General features: G+C 40.7%; 1 protein-coding gene across 3 annotated transcripts in view; it reads right to left on the reverse strand.

Moving 5' to 3' along the window:
- HTR4 (5-hydroxytryptamine receptor 4) overlaps positions 1 to 22,502 on the reverse strand; it is a 231,763-nt gene that overhangs the window by 78,839 nt on the left and 130,422 nt on the right. For all 3 annotated transcript variants that reach the window (XM_053567300.1, XM_053567298.1, XM_053567299.1), the window contains exons 3-4: positions 13,302 to 13,427; positions 11,634 to 11,834 (exon numbers count right to left, since the gene is read on the reverse strand). In XM_053567300.1, the coding sequence (XP_053423275.1) occupies positions 11,634 to 11,834; positions 13,302 to 13,427 (327 nt within the window). The remainder of the gene's footprint in view (positions 1 to 11,633; positions 11,835 to 13,301; positions 13,428 to 22,502) is intronic.

A 22,502-nucleotide genomic window follows, 5' to 3' on the forward strand; every position in this document is an offset into this window, starting at 1 on the left:
TTTTGCTTGCCAGGGGATATTTGGTAAGGTCTAGAGACTTTTTTTTTCATAGTTACAACTTGGGCATCCAGTGGTAGAAGTCAGGAAAGCTGCTCAGCATCCTCTAGTGCACAGGGCAGCCCCCACCAACACTCATACAAAAGAATTACCTGGTCTGGGCGGCACCTGTGGCTCAGTCGGTAAGGCGCCGGCCCCATAAACTGAGGGTGGCGGGTTCAAACCCGGCCCCGACCAAACTGCAACCAAAAAATAGCTGGGCATTGTGGCGGGCGCCTGTAGTCCCAGCTACTCGGGAGGCTGAGGCAAGAGAATCGCTTAAGCCCGGGAGTTGGAGGTTGCTGTGAGCTTGTGTGAGGCCATGGCACTCTACCGAGGGCCATAAAGTGAGACCCCGTCTCTACAAAAAAAAAAAAAAAAAAGAAAGAATTACCTGGTCTATAACATCACTAGTGCCAACATAGGAACTCATGGTTTTGAGTGGTCACCAATAGCAGGGGCTTCTTGTCCTCTGTATGTGCTGGGGTGTGTCATTTCCTCTTAAGAGTGGGATGCCTCAAGAAACAACACCATACTCTGGAGCATCCTATACAGGCCGAAGAGTACTGCATTCTTTTCTACCCTGCCCACCATAATTTAGTATAGCCTAGGGCATAGCCAGAAGCACAGGACACCTTTGCTCCCTCGGAGAGGTTATAATCTGGACAGGAGTTGGGGGTGCCCCCTAACTGATTAACTGATTTATAAGTTCCATGAGGGCCAAGATATTTGCCATTTTTACTGTTGTATCCCCAGTGTCTAGTCCAATGCCAGATAAACTGGAAGATCATAGACTCAATTAAATAAGTAATAAATTCTAAATCATTACCAATTAGAATAAATTCCATTAAAATATGTTACCAATTTTGGAGATGGATAGATCATGATCTATCCATCATTATCTAATGGATAGATCATTATCTATCAGAGGGATGGGAGAAGACTTTCTTCGGTATCTTTTCAGCTATATTTTAGAGACTAAGGATAGTGAACAGGAAAATGTATTTCAGGTGCCCTAGACAGCAAAGACAAAGGCTCAGAGAGAGAAATCATACACATGGAATATATATCCATAAATATATATCCCTATAACCACATGGATCTATAAACATAAAAGAATACAAGTTAACTGGATCTTAGAGCATTTGTAGGGAAATTAAAGGCAATAAGCCTGAAAAGGCTGGTGGGGGCAGGCCTCAGAGCAGTGGTTCTCCAAACTTATCAAGTGTCAGAATCACTTTGAAGATTTATTGAAACACAGATTTCTGGTAGTTCTGGAGTGAGGCCCAAGAATGTGCGTTTTTGGTATGTTCCCCGGTGATGTTGTTGCCAGTGGATTGGGGACTACACTTTCAGAACCACCGTCTCAGAGATTTTGAATGCTAAGCTAGAAGTCACCAAAAGTTTTTTTGACCTAGAGAATGCCCAACACAATCAAATACTGCTGGATGCTCTACTATAAAAGCTGAATTACAACAAACTAAAAAAAGAGGTTGCTGATTCACAGGTTAGATGGATAATATTCAGGTAAAAAAATTATTCTATCTCATCTCTGGAACAGATGAATCTGTAAGATCTGTTCTCTAGCCTTCCACTGGACATTTCTCATTCTTCCTTAACTGGAAAACTTTTACAAAGTGATTAAATGAATGTTCAAATGACAAGCGAAATTCCAGATGGCCAGGATTAACTAAAATGTAGCAAAGGTATTTACAAAGTAATTTCTTATGCAAAACATTTCAAAAGTACTGCTCATAAAACTCCATTTAAATCCCTTTGGTAAACCAGTCACCAGCTTCTCCAACTGCAGCCATGTGCAAATGTGTGATCAAATTGCTTTTAAATGTCTCTGGGGACACAATTTACTTTGACAACTCTTAGAAGACAGCCGTGTATTTTAAGCTCCATGCTAATCCCTCCTGCAATTAAGGAAAATTCTACCTCCTCACTTCCTGCCCTCCCAACTACAGGCAAGGCAGAAGAAACAAAAAAGAATTTGGAATCCTAGACTTTCAGAATTGGCAAAGATCTTCGCAGTCAACTTTACAACTTAGTTCTTCACAACTGGGTTCCAACTTTCCTTGACTTTTTAGCTCCATGGTCATAAAGTCAGTTGCTTTTCTTTCTTTCTTTTTTTTTTTTTTTTTGAGACAGAGTCTCAAGCTGTCACCCTGGGTAGATGTGGCATCACAACTCACAGCAAACTCAAACTCTGGGGCTCAAACAGTTCTCTTGCCTCAGCCTCCCAAGTAGTTGGGACCCTAGGCACCTGCCACAACACCCAGCCATTTTGTTGTTGTTGTCATTGTTGTTTTTTAGCTGGCCCTAACCAAGCTATAGGCACCGTCCTAGAGTCAGTTTCTTAACTTTTCCAAGATCTGGTTTCCTTATCTGTAAAGTGGAGGTAATCATGTCTACCTCCTTTGTTATGAGAATTGATAAAATAATATGTTTAAAACATACAAATTTCCTGGCACGTAAATATGTGTTTAATACATATTATGATAAAAAAAATTCAAATACATTTTGGAACTATGAGATCTAAATTATTTAACAAGTAATATCAAAGTCACTTAGTTCAACATCTCTCCCCAGCAGTTGATTCTAAGAAACATAAAAATGAATGGGTTGTCCCTAAAGATGAATTAAAGCATTGAGGACATATTTGCTATGTGTAATAGAATTACATGTAAGATCTAATAATCATACACTGTTGTTTAAGCACTAAATTTTGGGGTCAATATTACACGGTAATGGATTACCACAATATAGAGCTTGAGAGAGTTCTGGGGTTCACGGGCTGGGTAACAGTCCTCCCTCCAGGAGATGGTCTAACAAAATTCTGTGGCAGAACTCTAGATGAAGAGACTTGTCTCCCTGCTCTTAGTAACTGGTTTTGTTACACGAGCAATCCCAAGATTACAAATGAGATCATCTCTGTAGGTTTGTTTTTAAGTTGAATTTGTACATAGGTCATTAGTAGTGACCAATGTATGTAAGGTGGGATAGGTACATTTACTTATTACATGTAACACTCTCCATTAGTAAGTGCGAGTTGTAGTAAGTTGGATGTTTGTAACTGAAGGCTGCCTGTGCTGTTGTTCCTCTGGTTCCCCTTTGAGGAGGTGGAGAAGAAAGAAAAGCAGTAGTAGCTTGAAGAAAGAACTGAAGGCTTCTTCCCTGCGGTCCCCAGGCTTGGCAAATCGCCAGTCATATCACCTGGATGATCAGTGAGGAAGGCCCAGCAGGGATATTAACCAGAAGCTGGGAACAGGAAGAGGGGCTGAGAACACAGCAGAGAGCAGAGCCAGAACTGGGGCTCCAGGAAGGAAAGGCTGCTAGGGTAGGGGACAGCGAGAGACTCCTTTCTGTCGCAGATCCATAAGACATCACATCAGGTCTTTACGGAGCCATAATCCCACATGCGATCTGCAGATTTAATGTTTACTACGTTCCTCTCTGTTACATATTCTTCTGTACCTTCATGATAAGAAAACTCGCACGGAAGGAGTACCAGCTGTCTAGGAAAGTGTCTTTCTGACTAATTACAGACTAAAGGAAAAAGAATACTCTGCCAAAAATGTCACCTGAAAACATTTTGGCAGGGGCTTCTTGGACACACACAGAGTTACCAAGGTATACAACTGTGCAAATCAATCGACCTGCCAGCAGACACTGGCTGCTTGTCCCCCTGACTCTTCCTGACTCAGCTCCAGGGTCGCATCTTCTGAAAAGTCCTCACTGGCCCCCAGAACAGTGAATGGTCCCTCACCTCTGCTCTGCTTTTTCTTTTTTTTAATAGCACCTTATATATATCTCTGATCTGTGACACAGCACTTTTCAAATTATATTGTAATTGTCTGCTTTCTTCTCTATTGTGGCAACTGTTACTATTCCTGCTACACGCTCTGCTCCTATGCGGAGGGCACACCACGTGGCAGGAAATGTGTTCAGTGTTATATCTAATGCCTATAAGAACTCTGTCAGGCACCTGTCATCACACTCATTTCAAATGTGAGGAAACTGAGGCTCTGAGAGTTGAATCCACCTGCCCAAGATCACACAACTCAGTTATGGTAGCCCTGGGTTTTAGACCCAGATCTGCTGAAGTCCATGCCCTGGTGACACTGGTAAGTGGAGCAGGGCCAGACAAAAGCTTTCCTATCCAGGATGAGGAAGGAAGATACGCAGTGCCCTAGGAGCTTTTGAGCTGAGGACACACAGAAAAAAAGATATTTAAGGATGAGCCTTGCAGATATGATAATATACAGGAACATTAACTAAGGAGCTAGCTACTGCAGTAACTCAGAAATGTGATGGGAAAAGGGAATAAAGAGGAAGAAGATGTATTTGAAAGGTATTTACAAAAATATGACTATGATGGGGCATGCAGCTTATCGTGGTAGAGAAGTAAAAGACGACCTCACAGAAATGCATTTAAATGACTAAAAGATGAGTAATAGATGTACCTTTGAGGTACAGAGTGGAAGAGGATACAGTGTTAGTTTACAGTGGAAATTTCCACTTAGAGAATATTTGAGAAAACAGAAAGAGGCTTAAGGCAAGATGTTGAACAGGCAGGTAGACACGGGACCGTGGAGCCCCGCATGGGACAAGACCGAAGGAGAGGTGGGAGGAGAAGCACAGGTGAAGCCACAGGATCAGACGGGGTTCTGAAGGACAGAGGAGAGAGTCTCAGGGACGGGAGGCTGAGGACATATCCTTCAAGGACACTGAGCTGTGAGGCAGGATGGCAAAGATGAGTGTGAATGTGTGGGAAGGCACTCATGGCAGCCACGAGGACTTTGCATTTGGAAGGGAAAACAATAAAGGAACAATACTTCTGGCTGATTAGGTGCCATGTCCTGGTCTACTGTAGTATTCAGTTTTTTAACTGAATAATAAACATTCATTTACTCCTCACAAATCCCAAAGAGAAGGTACTGTTATTAAAACAATTTTACAGATACGGAGAAACCCAGAAAATTTAAGTAACTTCCTCAAGATCATGCAACTGATTCAGTTCAAGCTGGAATTGAATTTCAAGTGGTGCAGTACCCCAGGCCTCATTCCTAACCACTTTATATATGAAGAGTTCTAAGGGAATAGAGAAACAGACACCCAAGTCACAGCAAACAACCACAAGCTGTAGCTCAGCATTCTATGCTCGGCCAAAAGTGCATGGACCTGCCCACTATGTGCCTATAAGAAAAACACAAGAATGGATGTGACAAGGGCCTGCTCTCAATGAGCTTATGTTCTAGAGTGAGACAGACAAACAGACTATGAGATGAGTGATAACTGCGATGCTTATGTTCAATGCACTATGGGTGTTCAGGGGAAGAAACAAATTTGGGGGAATGAATCCCAGCCAGTCAACAGAGAAGGTGAAACATTTTATCTGAGTATTGGAGAAGGGTGTGTTTACAAGTAGAAGAAAAGAAACTTCAGGTACGGGTAGCAATATGGAGTCACAAGGAGACACATCCTACTCAGGGAAGGATAACACCACTGTGGGTGGGAGTTGAGGCAGAAAAACCGGACGGAGGACATGTTGGGAAAGGCCCTGAAAGCCAAGTTAAGAAGTTAGTCTTTAGTTAATAAGGGCTTTTCTGGGGCTTCTTGTAGGGGTGGTCTGGAACTGTCACACCTCGCGCCTCCCCCTCTACCCTTTCCCTTACTGACAGGCTCCAGCCTCAGCCTCACCTCAAGAGCCATCCCTGCTTTGGAAATGGCATCTTGTCGCGATCCAATGACTTTTTGACTTCTCCCTAGTCTATTTCAAAGGTCATCAATTCCAGGTACTGTAACCTATTTGCTATAGGTATTCCCCACTATACTACACGCTCTGTGACTCAGAGCTTTTTCTGACTGTTCACCACTGTATTTCCAGTGCCCAGAACGTCTCCTAGCAATTAGTAAGCAACTGATAAATATTTGATGAGATGAACATAAAAATAATAGCTCATATCCTCTGGCACGAAATTCAGCTTAACAATTATTATTATTATTTATAAAGCATGAATATAAATATATGTGAGGGGGGAAACTTTTAATATACTTTCCTTGAAAAATGCATTCCAATCCTGGGGGAAAACAAATGTAACTGTGTGACACAAGATCACAATGACAGACACTCTTCATTTACACATTACAAAATTGAGTTATGCTCCTGGGAGATGATTAAGAAATGCAGAAACACTTATCTCCAGTAAAGGCTTAAATATTTGAACTTGGAGTCAGGATTGTATGTTTTACAAGTAAACTTGTTTGAAGAAGATCTGTGACTGAGAAACTATTAGTGGATCTTGCAGGTAAAACACATTAAGTTTCTGGGCCATACAGGGGAAGGATGGCAACTCAGTTGGGTGTATCGGAAATAAAATCTTGCAATGCTATAGAAAATAGTAGCCTCAATGAAGTGAAACAGGTTCATAAAGGGAATTACATTTGATACAAAATACAGCATGTTCAGAAACAAGGGATCAGAATGGTGAAGAGTCTGAAAAATGTGGCTTACAAGGTCAGTGGAAGGACTGAGGGATATTTGCCATAATATAGGGAAGACTTGAGGATGACATAACTGTTTTGTTGTGGAGTCTCCATAAAAATAACCTCTCGTCCCTTTGGCTGCCTAAGAGAAGTTGTCATCTGCTCTTCTTGTCCACCCCACACCCTTCTTTCCAGTGGGAACTGCCATTATTTCACACCATATGCTGCCAATAAAGCTGAAAGTCATGGTGCCTGATCTCTGCCCAGTGACCAGGCTTTCAGCCCCACATCACAGTAACTAGTCGAGGAGACACCAGTTGACTCAGGTGAAGCCAAGTGAAGTTCTTCCATGAGAAACAGCATTTCGGTTTCTCTTCCTAGGGACTCCTGTTTCAAGGATGGTTTAAGACTCATGTTGCCGTGGCTACTTGTCTTTCATGCTGGAAGAATCCAGCCTGACAATGAATCCAATAAGAAATTGGAGCTAAGGGACAGCATAGGAACAAAGGATGACAGATACAAAGACAGGAACAGAGAGAAACAGAGGGAGACAACGAGAAAGAGAAGGCAAGTTGGAAATGAAGAAAGAGGGAGACAGTTAAACTAGATGATGTTATTCAAATCCTCAAGAGATGCCATGTGTGAAGCCAGACTTCCCAGTTAATTGAAGCAGTTTATTTTTGGTCACATGCTGCTGAAGGAGATCTTAACAATGGATCATTTAATACGCGAGTGGCAAGAACACTTGCAATTCAGCAGAATACATACAGTAAACACGTTCAAAGTCTTACTGAAAACATAAACTCAGAATACATTCACATATGTCTGCTTATTGCACATGAAAAGACTGGAATTTATAGGGGTTTACCATTCAGAGTGGTTACCACAGGGCATGCAGCTGTGACGGTGCAGAGAAATCACTGGAGATAATTTTAGGTTTTACCTGTGATCTGATGGCATTTTTTATAATTATCAGGTATTACTGTTATTTTTTTTTTAAATGTGTGAAGATTAGAAAAGAGGCTGTTAGAATAGATCACAGGCCATAAACTGGGATGAGGTGAACCAAGATCAATGTCAAATAGTCCACTGACAAGAGATGGTGAGGGCTGCTTTAGAAGGAGAACTGGAGGTATTTTGTGTGAAAGCAGAGAGAACACACTGGTCAGAAACATTTCCAAATTCCCCACCTTTCTCTGACCTCACAGGGAACTCCCAGCACCAAAGCCAAATGTTCTCAGCAAATTGAGGAATGTGCCGTCCCAGGAACACTTTCAGCTAAAAGGCTATTGTGGATGAACTTGCATTTGAGAAGGTTACCTCCTAGCAAAGGGAAAATTGAAATTTAAAATGTACATTTCAGAAATTAGTAAATGTAAAGGCTTTTAATCAATGCAATCGACCATCCTATCTGGTCAGCACCAAGCCCTATTCCTTCCACATAACTAACTGTTAATAGTTTGGTAAAAATTTATTTGTGTTTTTCTTTTTCATTGTCAATATTTCTCTCTCTCCACACAGTCATGTATACCCAGATATATTTATTTTACAAAAACAAAATTATTTTAAACATTGAAGTCTGAAACCTGTTTTTTCCCCACTAGTGATATTTTCTAGGACAAAATACATAACTATTGTTCATAATTTCTAATAGCTGCATTATAATCCACTTTAAAACTCAGTACTCTGTTAGGACTACTTGGTTGGTTTTCATTCACCACAGAACTTTATTGAAAAAGAAATCAACTGTACTATAAAGCTTTTAATGTAGTTTGGATCTCCCATGTCCCATACTATGTAGTATATAATGAATTTATTTTAAGTATGCTTAGGAAATTATTTTTAAGGCGGCCTTAAACTTTCATTAACAGAATTCAATTCCCAAGAAAACAAGAAGCATGGTGAGTTGAGAAAGGTAGTTGGGAAAATGCAATTTACAATATTAAAGGACTTCTGCATTTTAATTTGATCCAGGAGTCTGCCATCTGGGGAGAATTAGGAATCAAAGTGAGCATTCTTACTCAAAAGCCTCTACCCTGTACTAGTCACTCCAGAAGACTCACGTGGCAGCTCCAGGGAGAAGGACAGGCGTGTTGCCAGGAATCACATGGCTAGCAATGCCATTGCACCTCACTGAGATGCTCACTCTGTGCTTTGGCCCATCCCAGTGGAGCTCAACTGTCAGCTTAGAAGAACACAGCAAAAATAGAAGCTAGATGATAAATAAAACCACACTTTTCCATGCTACAGCGCTGCTCTGCAAAATTCCGGATGGGCCCTCTAGCCTAATAAGAATATCACTTTGAGGACAAGGAAAGCTAGAGACAAGCTGGGGGCAAGTTGTTCGAGCTTCCAGAAAAAGGAAGAACCAACAAAACCATCTCATACTTTACTATTATGGTACTGGAGTTTTTAACATCCACCATCAGAGAAAGAAATGGAATTACTGGCAGCAATGCTCAGAACATGCTGACGGCTCCATTTGTTCCATAATGCTTACCAAATGTCAATCTCTCTGTGAAAATGCAAGTTTCTATGAGGGCAGGGACGCTGTTCTTGTTCACAACCTTGAGCTTTCTCCCATTGTGGAAGAAAGAGACATTTAAGAAGGAATTATAGAATTGGTTTCAATCACAGTTGCAATGAAATCTTTAAAGGAGGAAAATGGGTTTGATGGGGTCACAGAAGACTTCTTCAAGGAAGAAAGGATTAAGCCAAAATCTAAAGGACAAGAGAGGAGGGAGCAGAGAAAATTTCCAGGCAGAGGGAGGAGCCAAGGCTCTGAGCAGAGTACTGGAGGAAGAGGAAGTTGAGGAGGGTAGCCAGGGCCTCCGGTGAGGCTGGGAAGGGCACACAGCAAGGTGGAGGCTGTAGATGTTAAAAAGATGGTGAAAACCCTACAGAAGTTTGGCCTTGATCCTCAGGGCAATGAATGGCCACTGAAGGATTTGAAGCAAAGGAGCAACAGGACCAGAGCAGCACTTTCAAAAGTTGGCTATTTGATCCTGTGAATGGCAAATGAATCAGAGGAGGGATAAATAGATTTGGAGAGGACATTTAGGAGGGGATTGCAGTCCTTCATGCAAGATATGATATTAGTTTGGACTATAGCAACAGAGATGGAGAGGAACAGACTAGATCTATCAAGGAAGAAAAATCAATAAAACTTGTTATTTAAACCTAAGGATTAGAAAGACCTTGTAAAGAATAACTACCGCATTTCTGGATGATGCAGCTGCGGGAGCAGCTATTCACTATGGAGGTCCAAATTTGTTCAGATAAGAGAAACTGAAATTGACAACACCCACCCAGTTATTCAGAACCACAAGGCTACAAAATACGTGCTATCTCCACCAATTTTAGAGATAAGAATAGTCAAATTTAGAAAGGCTTCCTACTGACTTATTGCCATTTTTAAAACTAAAAGTTGGAAGAGCTGGGATTTGAACTCAAATCTCTTTAGTTCTATAGCAGAGGATTCTTAATGACCAACTCATCCTGCTTCATGACCACTCAGGCCTACTCAGGGAAAGTTTCCTGATGTCAAAAGAATCCAAGCATAAATCTGAAATTCTGAGGCTAAACTTTCCTAGGGAAACTCCAGACTTTCTCTCAGGGCTACCCAGAGAAAACATTCCACACTGAACAGATGACTCTGTATCTTCCCCCACTCTTTACTCCTAGGTTTTATCTAAACCTTAGGGTTACCTCTGGCTGCCCTGTCTCCCCAGCCTTGACTTCTTCAGGCTCCTGTAATACTTCCCATCTCACTACTCATCTTAGAGACAATTATATGCAGGTAACCCAACAGGATTTCCATAGATTCTCTACTTCCTTACATTTTATTTTCTATAACGTGAACTTTCATGCAGTGTATTCTAATTGTCTTAAAAACTCTGTTATATACTGAGGTTATTGTAAACAGGTTATAAAGACAAACTTCAAACTAGGACATGTGATGAGTCTGCTGTTGGTTAACAGTTTGATTTTCCCAGCATCACTATCTCTAGCTATGTAATGGAATCTCATTATACACGCATTTAATTTAAGCATACTCAACTATATGTTCTTGGCAAAGTGAAAGAGAATGGTTTAAACAGAGGAGCCCATCACATCTGCCATTCCAATCAATCCTCATATGTTCCAAGAGATAGGAGGAGATGGATTCACTGTCTTATCAGCTAGTTTCAGGTTGTAAGCACCTCTCCCTGTGTGAGTTATTCTCTGGGAAGACTTTGATTTTAGTGTTTAAAGATACATATTTTAAGTAAACCAAAAATTTCTAATTTTGCTCAACTACTTTTCCTAGTCCTCAGTTAAAAAAAAACAATGATCTATCCCAAGAGTGGAGGAAAGTGTGGGTGTGTTGGATGGCTAAAGACATAGTGAGAAGTCATTCCTGGTAATTCTGATAATGTGGAAGCTGCACCTCACACTTTCTCCTGGTAACTATCCCCTAAGATGTGACTACCCTGACAGCAGCATATATTTTTGTAATCATCTTTTTTAAATTGCATTCTTCCTTTACTATTGACTACAAATGAACACAAATTAGAAAATAAAAATGCTGATACAAGGGATAAACATACATCTCCAACAAAGGAGACAAAGATGGAAAATATTAAGCTAAGTCAAATATAAAGAGTAAAATTAGGCAACATGAATCAAATTCTAGACCCAAGTCCAAAACCCACATGATTACGGATATTTTATTATCATATATTAACCTCCTGGAAAAGAATCTCCACAATGATGTGCACATACCTAAATGTGTATAGAATTCTTAACCTAGACACGTTTTCAGGAAAATGTGTATAGAATTCTTAACCTAGACACGTTTTCTATATATTGCTATTTAGATTGTAAGCTCCCTGCACGCAAGGAGCTCCCTGTAAGCTCCCTAGGTCTACTAAAGACCTTAAAGAGGGGCCCAACTACAGTGGAGCCCTTTGCAATGGCTGGAGAGTACATGAATAGCTGAATTATTAAATTCACTTCTCTGAAATTCATTTCTTCTAAAGAATTAAAGAAAAAGAAAAAAGACATGGCACAGTATCCATCAGGTCATGATCTCTAGCATGGAGCTCATTAGGCACTGTCCTTACCTGTCCAGGGAAATACAGCACAGGTGAAAAATTGATGCTGTTGTAAGCAAGACATCTAGAGATGTCCGGATAAGGCAAAACATCTCCCCATAAATCCAGATGTCTTGAACCAGCTCAATGGCACCAAAGGGCATCACCAACACGGAAACCAGCAGATCCGCAAAAGCAAGAGATACAATGAAATAATTGGTTTTTATTTTCCTGTGAGTGAAAAGGTATAAAAGGGGAGGTGGGTGGGGGAGAGGGAAGAGAGCAAGAGAGGCAACAGGGAAAAGGGAAGCAAAGAAAGAAGGAAAGAAGGAAGGGAGGAAAAGGGAAGAAAAGTCACATGTTTAAATGTACTCCATGAGATTCCATTTCCCCTTCTGTAATGTGGTGGAGAAGACCTTGCATGGTCCAGCCTCTTCTCACTTCTCCAGACCCTTGTTGTGCCAAAAGCCCTCTCTTCCCCTCTGTTCTGGATACCCTGGCTTCATCTGAGTTCCCTGAGCACATCTCTCCCTCCCAATAAGTGGCTTATGAACCGGTGCTCTCTCTGCCAACCATCAGTCCAGTTAGCAGTTATCTGACACCTGCCCCTCAGTCTTTGAACATTCTCAGGAACCCTGCCAAAGAACACCCCTCCCAAACAGTAGTCCAATTTCACCATTTTACTCTCTTAGATGGAGTACTGTGTGCTACACATCTGTAACACTGGTCAGAATTGCACTTGTATACTTAATTTGCATCAGCATTGGATTAGTGTGTGTCTTGCTTAGAAAGGAATGGCTTTCGTTATCCCTTTTATGGCCCAGTGACTCTCCTCCCAGGATGCATACTTGAATCACCTGGTGAATTTTAATAAATACTGATGCCCAGGTCTCACTGGAGATCAATTAGTTCAGGAACCCTGGAGGATTAACACCCCACTCCTCAAAGATTGCAAGATAAAAATGCAAGATGCTTCATTAAATCTGAACTCTAACAATGAATATTTTTATAAGTATGTCCAAAATATTGCATGGAAGATACTCATACTACATAGTGGCACTATTTAAAAGTGCTTCAGGTGATTCTAATTGTAGTCAGGTTGAGACTGATGAAACAGAAAGAGCAGAAGACCCAGGTTTAATTTCTGCTTAGTCTCCTGTCAGCCATCTCTTCCCTGAACCTTTGATAAGATAGAGAGTTTAGATTTGATGTGTCTCAACAACTGTATAAACAGTGACGACAACTATTTAACAATCAAATATGACGTTGACAAAATGACAGGAGGAACATATACTAAAGTGCTTACACTGGTTCTTTGAGAGTTCCAAGATTATATGTGAACCCCTTTTCCTTCCTCTATTTTTTAAATACTGTTCCCATGAATGTTTTCCTTCTTAATTACAAATTACAGTAGAACCTCTGTAAGTGGACCATCCAAAGGACTGTAACAAACTTGTCAATGCACAGAGGTGGTCAATGTAAGGAACTGGGCCTACTCTATGGATATATATATATGTATAAATGTATATAATGCATATCTGGTCTATGAAAATTAGGTCAATTTAAGGAAGTGATCAGTGTAGGGTGGTGGTCAACTATGGAGGTTCTACTATAAAATAAAATGTTCAGACTCAGCTCTTCAGGGAGACCCTGGAACTTCACCCCTGTTTCCTCAAGAGGGTCCCGCGTGCTGCTCACCTGAGCTGCCTGTCCCGGCACACAGCCACCATCACCAACAGGTTCCCCAGGATGGCCATCAGGATAACCGCTGAGAGAAACGTGAGCAGCACAACCTTCTCCACTGACCCGAAACCCTCCTTGGAACTGGAAGACATGCACACACAAGCACAGAGAATTCAAGGACACTTGGAGACACAAGAAAGAAAGTTCAGCTTTTCCTCCTTGACCTTCAGGAAAGTAACTTCACCATCAGCAGCTGCAACACACATTTATCATGCACCTAATATTTGTCAAGGTCTCAACTCGTCATGTGACCCTGGGCATCTCCTACATAATGAGGAGGAAAAGGCTCCAAGAGATGAATTAACTAGCCTGGGACGGCACAGTTTTCCTCCATCCGAGGACTTATGGCTTTCTTTCAGAGTACTTAGCTCAGTTTGTACTTAGACATTTGGCTGACTCTTGTTTAGTGCATGTGCCCACCTAGATTATAAACACTGGATGAAAAAATGACAGTAACTCGACTCAGGGTTTGCCCGAAGCAAGCTGTCCTGTCTTCACTGTCCCATTCTCGCACACGTGGAAGCTGCTGTTTGCAGGTGTGCTGCCCCGGAGAGAGAAGATCATGGATGAAGGTTGTTCTTCTATCAGTTCACCTGGACAAACTGACCTCATTTTGTCTGTGAAGTCTATTGAAGGGACAGCGGCCATCAACAAGCTCAGTGACTCCTTTCACTGCCCTGAACCACATTTCTTTTGGTACCCACAATATGCCATTGTTTTCCCAGTTCAAATTTGTGTGCTTGTCAATTTCAGCATCCGATTTGATTCTACAATCAAATTGCCTTCCCCATGTGTACTCAGCATTTTGTTTTATTAACTTGGCAGTGAAGATCTTTTATCCATGACAGCATATCTCCAGGTTATTCAGAAACAATAGAAAATTATTTTCTTTTTTATACTGCAATAAAACAGAATAAAAAGGAAATTTCAAAGAATCTTGGATTTCCCAAACCCAAACCCCACATTTCAATATGGAAAAACCAGGGCCCAGAAATGCAACCTGAGTTGTCAGAGGTCTTTAGTGGCTAGTCTGAGAGGAGCTGTTATCCTGTGACCCCACCACTGAGAACATGGGGGCCCATGAATTGAGAATTATTTACCTTTCCTGAGCTTCTATGATTAAAAATCGAGATGGCCACTGGCTCAAACAATAGTGGCCTGCCTAGTCCTGGCTTTGGCCTTATCCCAAACTTATTCCATTTGGCTAGCACAAAAGACAATGTTTTTATGCCAGTAGGAATAAGGAACTGGTCTTATGGGGGTTGGAGAATGAGAAAGTCTTTCCACTCTGCTAAGAAGTGTTTTTACAGATTTTTTTTTTTGACTGAAATGTTCAGGGCTACGGTTCAGATGAAAGGAAATTCCACGTGTGTTCATCTAAACCATCCTTCTGCACTTAAGTTCCAACTATCAATAGTACAAACATTGGACAGGGAAGATTTCATTCAATGAGGAAAATGATCCCAATAGGGCGATGTGGCCACCAAAAATTAATGTGACCTTAGGCTGTGTTAATTTAGGTAAAGCAGGTAACAAAGTTGGTGATAGCGGTTCTTTCCTTGTCCTTCCAGAGGCTCTGACTCAGAACTCCTCAAGGTCTCTGTGCTGGATGTTCCTTCTTTCTGGAACACTCCTTGACTGGCTGGCTTCTTCTAGTCATTGATGTTTCAGATTAAATTTACCCTCCCCCTAAATATGTGTCATGGCCAGTAAATATTTTTCATTTTCTTTTTTTTTTATTAAATCATAACTGTATACATTGATATGATCATGGGGCATCATAAACTCGCTTCATAGACCATTTGACACATTTTTATCACAGTGGTTAACATAGCCTTTCCGGCGTTATCTCAGTTACTGTGCCAAAACCTTTACATTCTACATTTACCAAGTTTCGCAAATACCCCTGTAAGATGCACCACAGGTGTGATCCCACCAATCCCCCTCCGTCTACCCACCCCCCCCTTTCCCACTTCCCCCTATTGTTAAGTTGTAACTGGGTTATAGCTTTCATGTGAGAGCCCCAAATTAGTTTCATAGTAGGGCTGAGTACATTGGGTACTTTTTCTTCCATTCTTGAGATACTTTACTAAGAAGAATATGTTCCAGCTCCATCCATGTAAACATGAAAGAGGTAAAGTCTCCATCTTTCTTTAAGGCTGCATAGTATTCCATGGTATACATATACCACAATTTATTAATCCATTCGTGGATCGATGGGCACTTGGGCTTTTTCCATGACTTAGCTATTATGAATTGGGCTGCAATAAACATTCTGGTTCAAATATCTTTGTTATGTTGTGATTTTTGGTCTTCTGGGTATATGCCCAGCAGAGGAATTACAGGATTGAATGGCAGATTTATTTTTAGATCTCTGAGTGTTCTCCATATATCTTTCCAAAAGGAATGTATTAATTTGCATTCCCACCAGCAGTGCAGAAGTGGTCCCTTTTCTCCACATCCACGCCAACATCTCTGGTCTTGAGATTTTGTGATATAGGCTAGTCTTATTGGAGTTAGATGGTATCTCAAAGTAGTTTTGATTTGCATTTCTCTGATGATTAAAACAGGAGGAATCACACTACCAGACCTCAGACTTTACTACAAATCGATAGTGATCAAAACAGCATGGTATTGGCACAGAAACAGAGAAGTAGATATCTGGAACAGAATAGAGAACCAAGAGATGAATCCAGCTACTTACCACTATTTGATTTTTGACAAGCCAATTAAAAACATTCAGTGGGGAAAAGATTCCCTATTTAACAAATGGTGCTGGGTGAACTGGCTGGCAACCTGCAGAAGACTGAAATTGGACCCACACCTTTCACCATTAACTAAGATAGACTCTCATTGGATTAAAGATTTAAACTTAAAACATGAAACTATAAAAATACTAGAGGAGAATGCAGGGAAAACCCTTGAAGAAATTGGTCTGGGTGAGTATTTCATGAGGAGAACCCCCCGGGCAATTGAAGCAGCTTCAAAAATACACTACTGGGACTTGATCAAACTAAAAAGCTTCTGCACAGCTAAGAACACAGTAAGCAGAGCAAGCAGACAGCCCTCAGAATGGGAGAAGATATTTGCAGGGTATATCTCTGACAAAGGTTTAATAACCAGAATCCACAGAGAACTCAAACGCATCAGCAAGAAAAAAACAAGGGATCCCATCGCAGGCTGGGCAAGGGATTTGAAGAGAAACTTCTCTGAAGAAGACAGGCTCACGGCCTTCAGACATATGAAAAAAATGCTCATCATCTTTTCATTTTCTTTATAGCATTTATTATTATCTGAAATCACTTTCGTTACGGATTATTGTCTGTGTCTCACCCCCACAGATGGACTTGGTTATCTTTTCAAAATTTCCAGTGCCCAGCATAGAGTCTGGTCTACAGTATGTGTAATACATATGTGTAGACCACTGGTAGGCTTTACGCAGTATTCCTAGTCTTAGCTGCATCTTCAAACTACCAGAGGAAACTTAAAATATACTGATGGTGGGCTCCACCCTCAGAGATGCTGATTTAATTGATGTGGGTTGCAGCTTGAATACAGGAATGTTTTAAAGTTCCTAAGTGATTCTAATATGCAACCAAGGTTGAAAATCACCCCTAGAGGGAAGCAGAATGCAGTACTGGAGAATTAGTAATGCCTGGAGATGACCTGCAGCCGCTCCCTGGTGGGGAGTATTTCAGAACACCCAGACGACAACGAGGTACTGCTGTACATCCATCAGGAGGGCTATCATTAAAACAAAATGAAACAAAGAAAAAAAATAAGACTCAGCATGAATTTGGGGAGATCGTGTATTGCTGGTGGGAATCTAAAATGATGTGGCCACTATGGAAAACAGTTTGGTGACTTCTCAAAATGTTAAATATTCTGTACTTGAAGAATGACTACATTATTCAGCAATTCCACCCTATGTATCTAAGCAAAGGAACTAAAATCAGGGCTACAAACAGATGCTTGTCTACCAATGTTTTATAGCAGCACTATTCACAATAGCTAAAGGTGGACAAAACCAAAGTGCCCCTTAATAGATAACTGAATACATAAAGTGTGGAATTTTATTTCTTCATATAACATGGATGAATCTTGAAAATGTTATTCTAAGTGACATAATTCACACACAGTAGAATAAATAGTATATGATTCGACTTATATGAGGATCCTAGAATAGGCAAATTCATAAAGACAGAAGAATAGAATAGTAGTTATTAGGGCTTGGGGATAGAGGGGAATGGAGATTTATTATTTAATGGGTTCAGAATTTCTGTTTGGGATGATAAAAGTATTCTGGAAATGGATAATGGCACACTATAGTAAATGTTCTCAATATCATTGAATTATGCACTTAATATGATTATTTTATGTATTAATGGCAAATTTTATGTTATTTATATTTTATCACAATAGAAAAAGAATAAATGGATGATCATGCAGCAGAATATTACGTGGGGCTCCTGTATTGGGGGGAGGCTGGTCTCGCTGATTTTAGGTCCCTTTTTTGTCTGTGTTCTATGATTTAAATATATCCCAGAACCCTCACCATTAGAATCACCTTTCCTGTGCTGCCTTTTCTCTTATAGGAGGAAAAAACAGATTCAGAGTGTCTGTGATGAACATTTCTGGCTCCAGAGAATGTATATTTCAAATCAAAAGAGAAGATAAGATTCAATAAGTTCAATAAGGTTCATTTGTGGTATGACAATTAAGAGCTAGAAATTGCTAAACTTCAAACTATGAGTGATGAGCAAAATTTAACCACAGAATTTTTATTTTTAATTAGGTTGAACTGTCCATTGGACTAAATGTAAGTCCAGTAATGATAATTAAAATAAACTAGCACAAAATCCACATTAGAGCCTTGGCTTACCTCTGATACCCCCCAGGAATACTGCCAACCACTACCAGGTGGCTCTCATCTGGCCAAGGAGCTGTCCACTAAATTCGTTCTTTGACAGCTATTCTTACGAGAATTGCTACTTTCTCTTCCTTTTTTCTTTTTCAGTGACCTTTTGACTCACTAATGAAGAAACTTCACAAGCTCGCAGACTGTTATTTGCCATTTTGCTCTCGACTTAATGAGAGAAAACATAAAGATGCTAATTCTGGGTGAATTTCCACATATGTTAATGTATATAAAAGTAGACTGTAAGTGATCATGTATAACACAAGTAATTATTCTTATTAATATCAGAAGCCCATATAGGAAGAATAGGAAAGGAAGTCTTGGGTTATGTTTTGTTATGCCCACATACGCACACGCACACACACTTTTTTGAGAGTTGAGAGTATGTTTTTTATTGGTTTTGTTAATTATTAGCTGTGTGACTTCAGAAATAAACCTGCCTTCGCTAAGCCTCAGTTTCTTCATGAATCAATTGAAAAAAAAATAGACTGAATTTCTTATTCATCAAATATGTAATTGAGTGCCAACTATATGCCAAGCACTGTGCTGGATACAACAGTAAAGAAAATGGACAAAATCTCTGCCTTCATGGAGTTCACCCTGTGAATGGCAACAGGTAATAAGTGAGTGTACGATTAAAGAAACAAGTATAGCTTGTGATCAGGGATTAAAAGTCTTACTTCTCGGGCGGCGCCTGTGGCTCAAGGAGTAGGGTGCCGGTCCCATATGCCGGAGGTGGAGGGTTCAAACCTAGCCCCGGCCAAAAACCAAAAAAAAAGTCTTACTTCTCCAACTTTAACATTTACATTAACCCAAAGGATCTTCTTAAAAATACAGATTCTGATTCTTTAGACCTGGGGCAGAGTCTAGGGTTTCTCATTTCTAACAAGCCCTTAGGCATTGCTGATGCTGCTGGTTCCTGAATCACGCTTGGAATAGCAAGACTCTAGAAGGCATGAACATGAGAGTGTGACAGAGAACACAGTGGGTTAGAGGAAATGTCATGTACTCAGAGGATGCTGGAGGTGTCAATTCAGCTGGGTTCTAACATGAAGAGGCTTCCGGAGTTCCAGTAACCAGGAGAAGTGCATTCATTCAGAAGGAAGTGAAAAGGCCCTTGGAGAATAAAGATGTAGTGTTCACTGCCAAAGCAGAATGAGCGAGAGACAAGGCATTTGTTTGCATTGTGCTCAGAAAAGTCATCAGGAGCCCAACTCTGAAGGCTTTTGCTATTCTCTGCAGAGAAGTGTATGTTCTATTAGAATATAAATGGGAAGACAGAGTGATATGAGCAGACCAGTGACATGAGGGATAAAACATGAGAACAAGTGAGTAAACCTGCCAGGGGGCTCCTGCCAGAGTCCAGATAAGTGAAGACAGTGGCTTGGAGTAAGGTGGTAGCTGGGGAGATGGAGCAATGGGTAAAGGTATATTTGAGGAGTAAAGGGATAGATAAAAGCAATAGAGTCCATGGGTGGGCAGGGAGTAGCAGAAATGATAGCTCTATTTCTGATTTGCATATCTGGATAAATGTTCGGTACAACTTAATGAAATGGTAAAAACATGTTAAGTATGAAATAACCATAGACATGCAAGGGGAGGTATCAAGTGGACAAGCAGACGTATGAACTTGGGGCTCAGAGGGCTGACTGGGCAGGTGATACACACTCAGGACTGCCAGCATTTCTATGGGATTTAGATCCTGGGAGGGATGTGATCACCCAAGAAGAAGGTTGGGGTTGTGACAAACTCCAACGTGCAGTAGAGAAAGAAGAACCAGCTGAGGAGATGGAGGAGGACTATTCAGGGTGTTTTAGGGATACCAAGTGAGTGTGCTATTGTGAAAACCTAGAGCAAAGAAAATTTCAAGTGAAAAGAAAAGTGTCTTCCTTAACCATCCTTTGGAACTACTGCAAGGCCACTACTAGGAATGACAGAAGGCAAGGAGGCATAGCAACTCGAGCAATTCTGTTTTTATCTTTTGAACTTTGCAATAAAATTATGTTTGACAAGAGGACTCCAGTACCATACCAATGATTTCTGCAGAAATTGCCTCCTCTCCCACGTGTTGTGAGTGCCACCTCCATGGAATACAGCCTTGAAAACACACACAGCACAGCCACGAAACATCCCATTACTCCTTGTACAAGTGCTTCATTCCCGTTACGTCCAGGACAGCAGTCATTTGTAAATGAATTACATATCTTTTAGAAAAAAGTGGTTTTCTGTTCTCTTACCAATCAAAAATCAGTGAGAAAAATGCAAAATATTCTGACTTAAAAGGGAGAAGCTGCTAAGATTGGATTTTTTTCCTACTATAAATCTTATTAACTTTAAATGTGAGGTCCCAGAATTTTCTACACCCATAAAAGATTGGGTCCTGACCAAAATGCTGTAAGGTTCCACTCAGCGTGACTAAACTTCAGAGAGGCTTTTCCCTGATTCTAGAGTCTGAACTCCCCCTTTTTAGAGCATTTACTTTAGAAAATTTATAATTGTTGAGACTTTCTCTGTCCCTTGGAGATGTCAGTCAAAGCCACTCATGAGTTTTATAAGCCAGGAAAGTCAGTCTCAAGGACCTGAGAGCCCTACCTTTCAAATGAAACCATCAAGGGAGAAAGTGCTCCTGTTTCTCAGACTCTGGGGAGGGTCGGAGCCTAGCTTTAGTTTGTACCTTGGTCCAACTTGCAAAACTACTGCCTGTCATCAAGATATGAGCAAATTTTCTTCTCCTTTGGGTAAGGCCAATTACCAAACACAGACAGCTATAATTCCCACCCCCCCACACCTGCCAATACATTTCTTAAAATCTCTCCTGCCCTTTGCTGTAGTGAAGTTGAGTTCATATGCCATTCTGGTCTCTCTCCCTATTGCAACAGCCTTGAAAAAAAGTCAACTTTACTTATATAACTTTGTCTAGTGCTATTTTTGTTTTGATAGTATATATCATATTTTACAACTACAGATGCTTTATAGGGTTACATCCAATAAACTCACTGTGGCTTGGTGCCCATACCTCAGTGATTAGGGTGCCAGCCACATGCACCAGGGCTGGTGGGTTCGAACCCGGCCTGGGCCTGCTAAACAACAATAACAACTACAACAAAAAAATAGCTGGGCGTTGTGGCAAGTGCCTGTAGTCTCAGCTACTTGGGAGACTGAGGCAAGAGAATCACTTAAGCCCAAGAGTTTGCGGTTGCTGTGAGCCTTGACACCACAGCACTCTACCCAGGGCAACATAGTGAGACTCTTATTTCAAAATGAAAAAAAAAAAACTCATTGTAACTTGACAATATTGTAAACAGAAATTGAATTTAACACACCTATCCTACTGAACAGCGTAACTTAACCTGGCCTATTTCACACGTGCTCAGAAAGCTTACATTGGCCTACCAATGGACAATGTCATCTGGCAACAGAGTGCACCATAGACTCTAAGTGTCAGTGGTCTGCCCTCATGACTGTGTGGCTGACCGGCAGCTGCAGCTCATGGCTGCTGCCCAGAGAGTACTGCCTTTTGGTAGCCTGGGAAAAGACCAAAACTGGACGTAAAAATTCTACTGAAGGCATATTACTTTCCTATCATCATCAAGTGAAAAAAATCACTAAGTCAAACCATTGTAAGTCGGGGCCATCTGTAATTATGCTGTGTGTACTTTCGTCATTACCATTACTACTCGCCATAAACAAAGTCCATGACAATTGAAGCACATAGAAGAGAGTTAAACTCAGATAATATTTTCATTGGCAGTATGTCTTATATAAATTAAATTTTTAAATACCTTTTAAATTAAAATAGAAATAGTAGAATCCATAAATACATTCATTATTTTTCCTATAGTTAGCACAACACTGTAACTGTAATCTTCTTAAAGTATATGTCATTTCCTTTAATTCGGTGGTGTCAAACCCTTTTCTTTTTCTCTGCCACACATTGCAAGAGTAAGAGTTGACTTGGCCACACATTAAATATGTAAACACTAAGGACAGCTGATTAGCCAAAAAAAGTCTGTGCATACTTTTTCTGATCTCTAACAGTACAGATAAGCAAAAACGTCCTCACAAAATCAGCATGTGGCCCATGGGCTGCAAGTTGGACACCCTGCCTAAATACATGCACTTTCCCCCACCCTAAGTTTCTTGAGAGATGAAACTTACAAATGGACAATGGCCAGAATATATGCAACAAAGAAACTCTGCCAGCCCAGAATGGGTGGGACTTACTCCACCCCTGCCAG

Source organism: Nycticebus coucang, chromosome 17, assembly GCF_027406575.1.
Source record: "Nycticebus coucang isolate mNycCou1 chromosome 17, mNycCou1.pri, whole genome shotgun sequence".
Classification (NCBI taxonomy): Eukaryota; Metazoa; Chordata; class Mammalia; order Primates; family Lorisidae; genus Nycticebus; species Nycticebus coucang.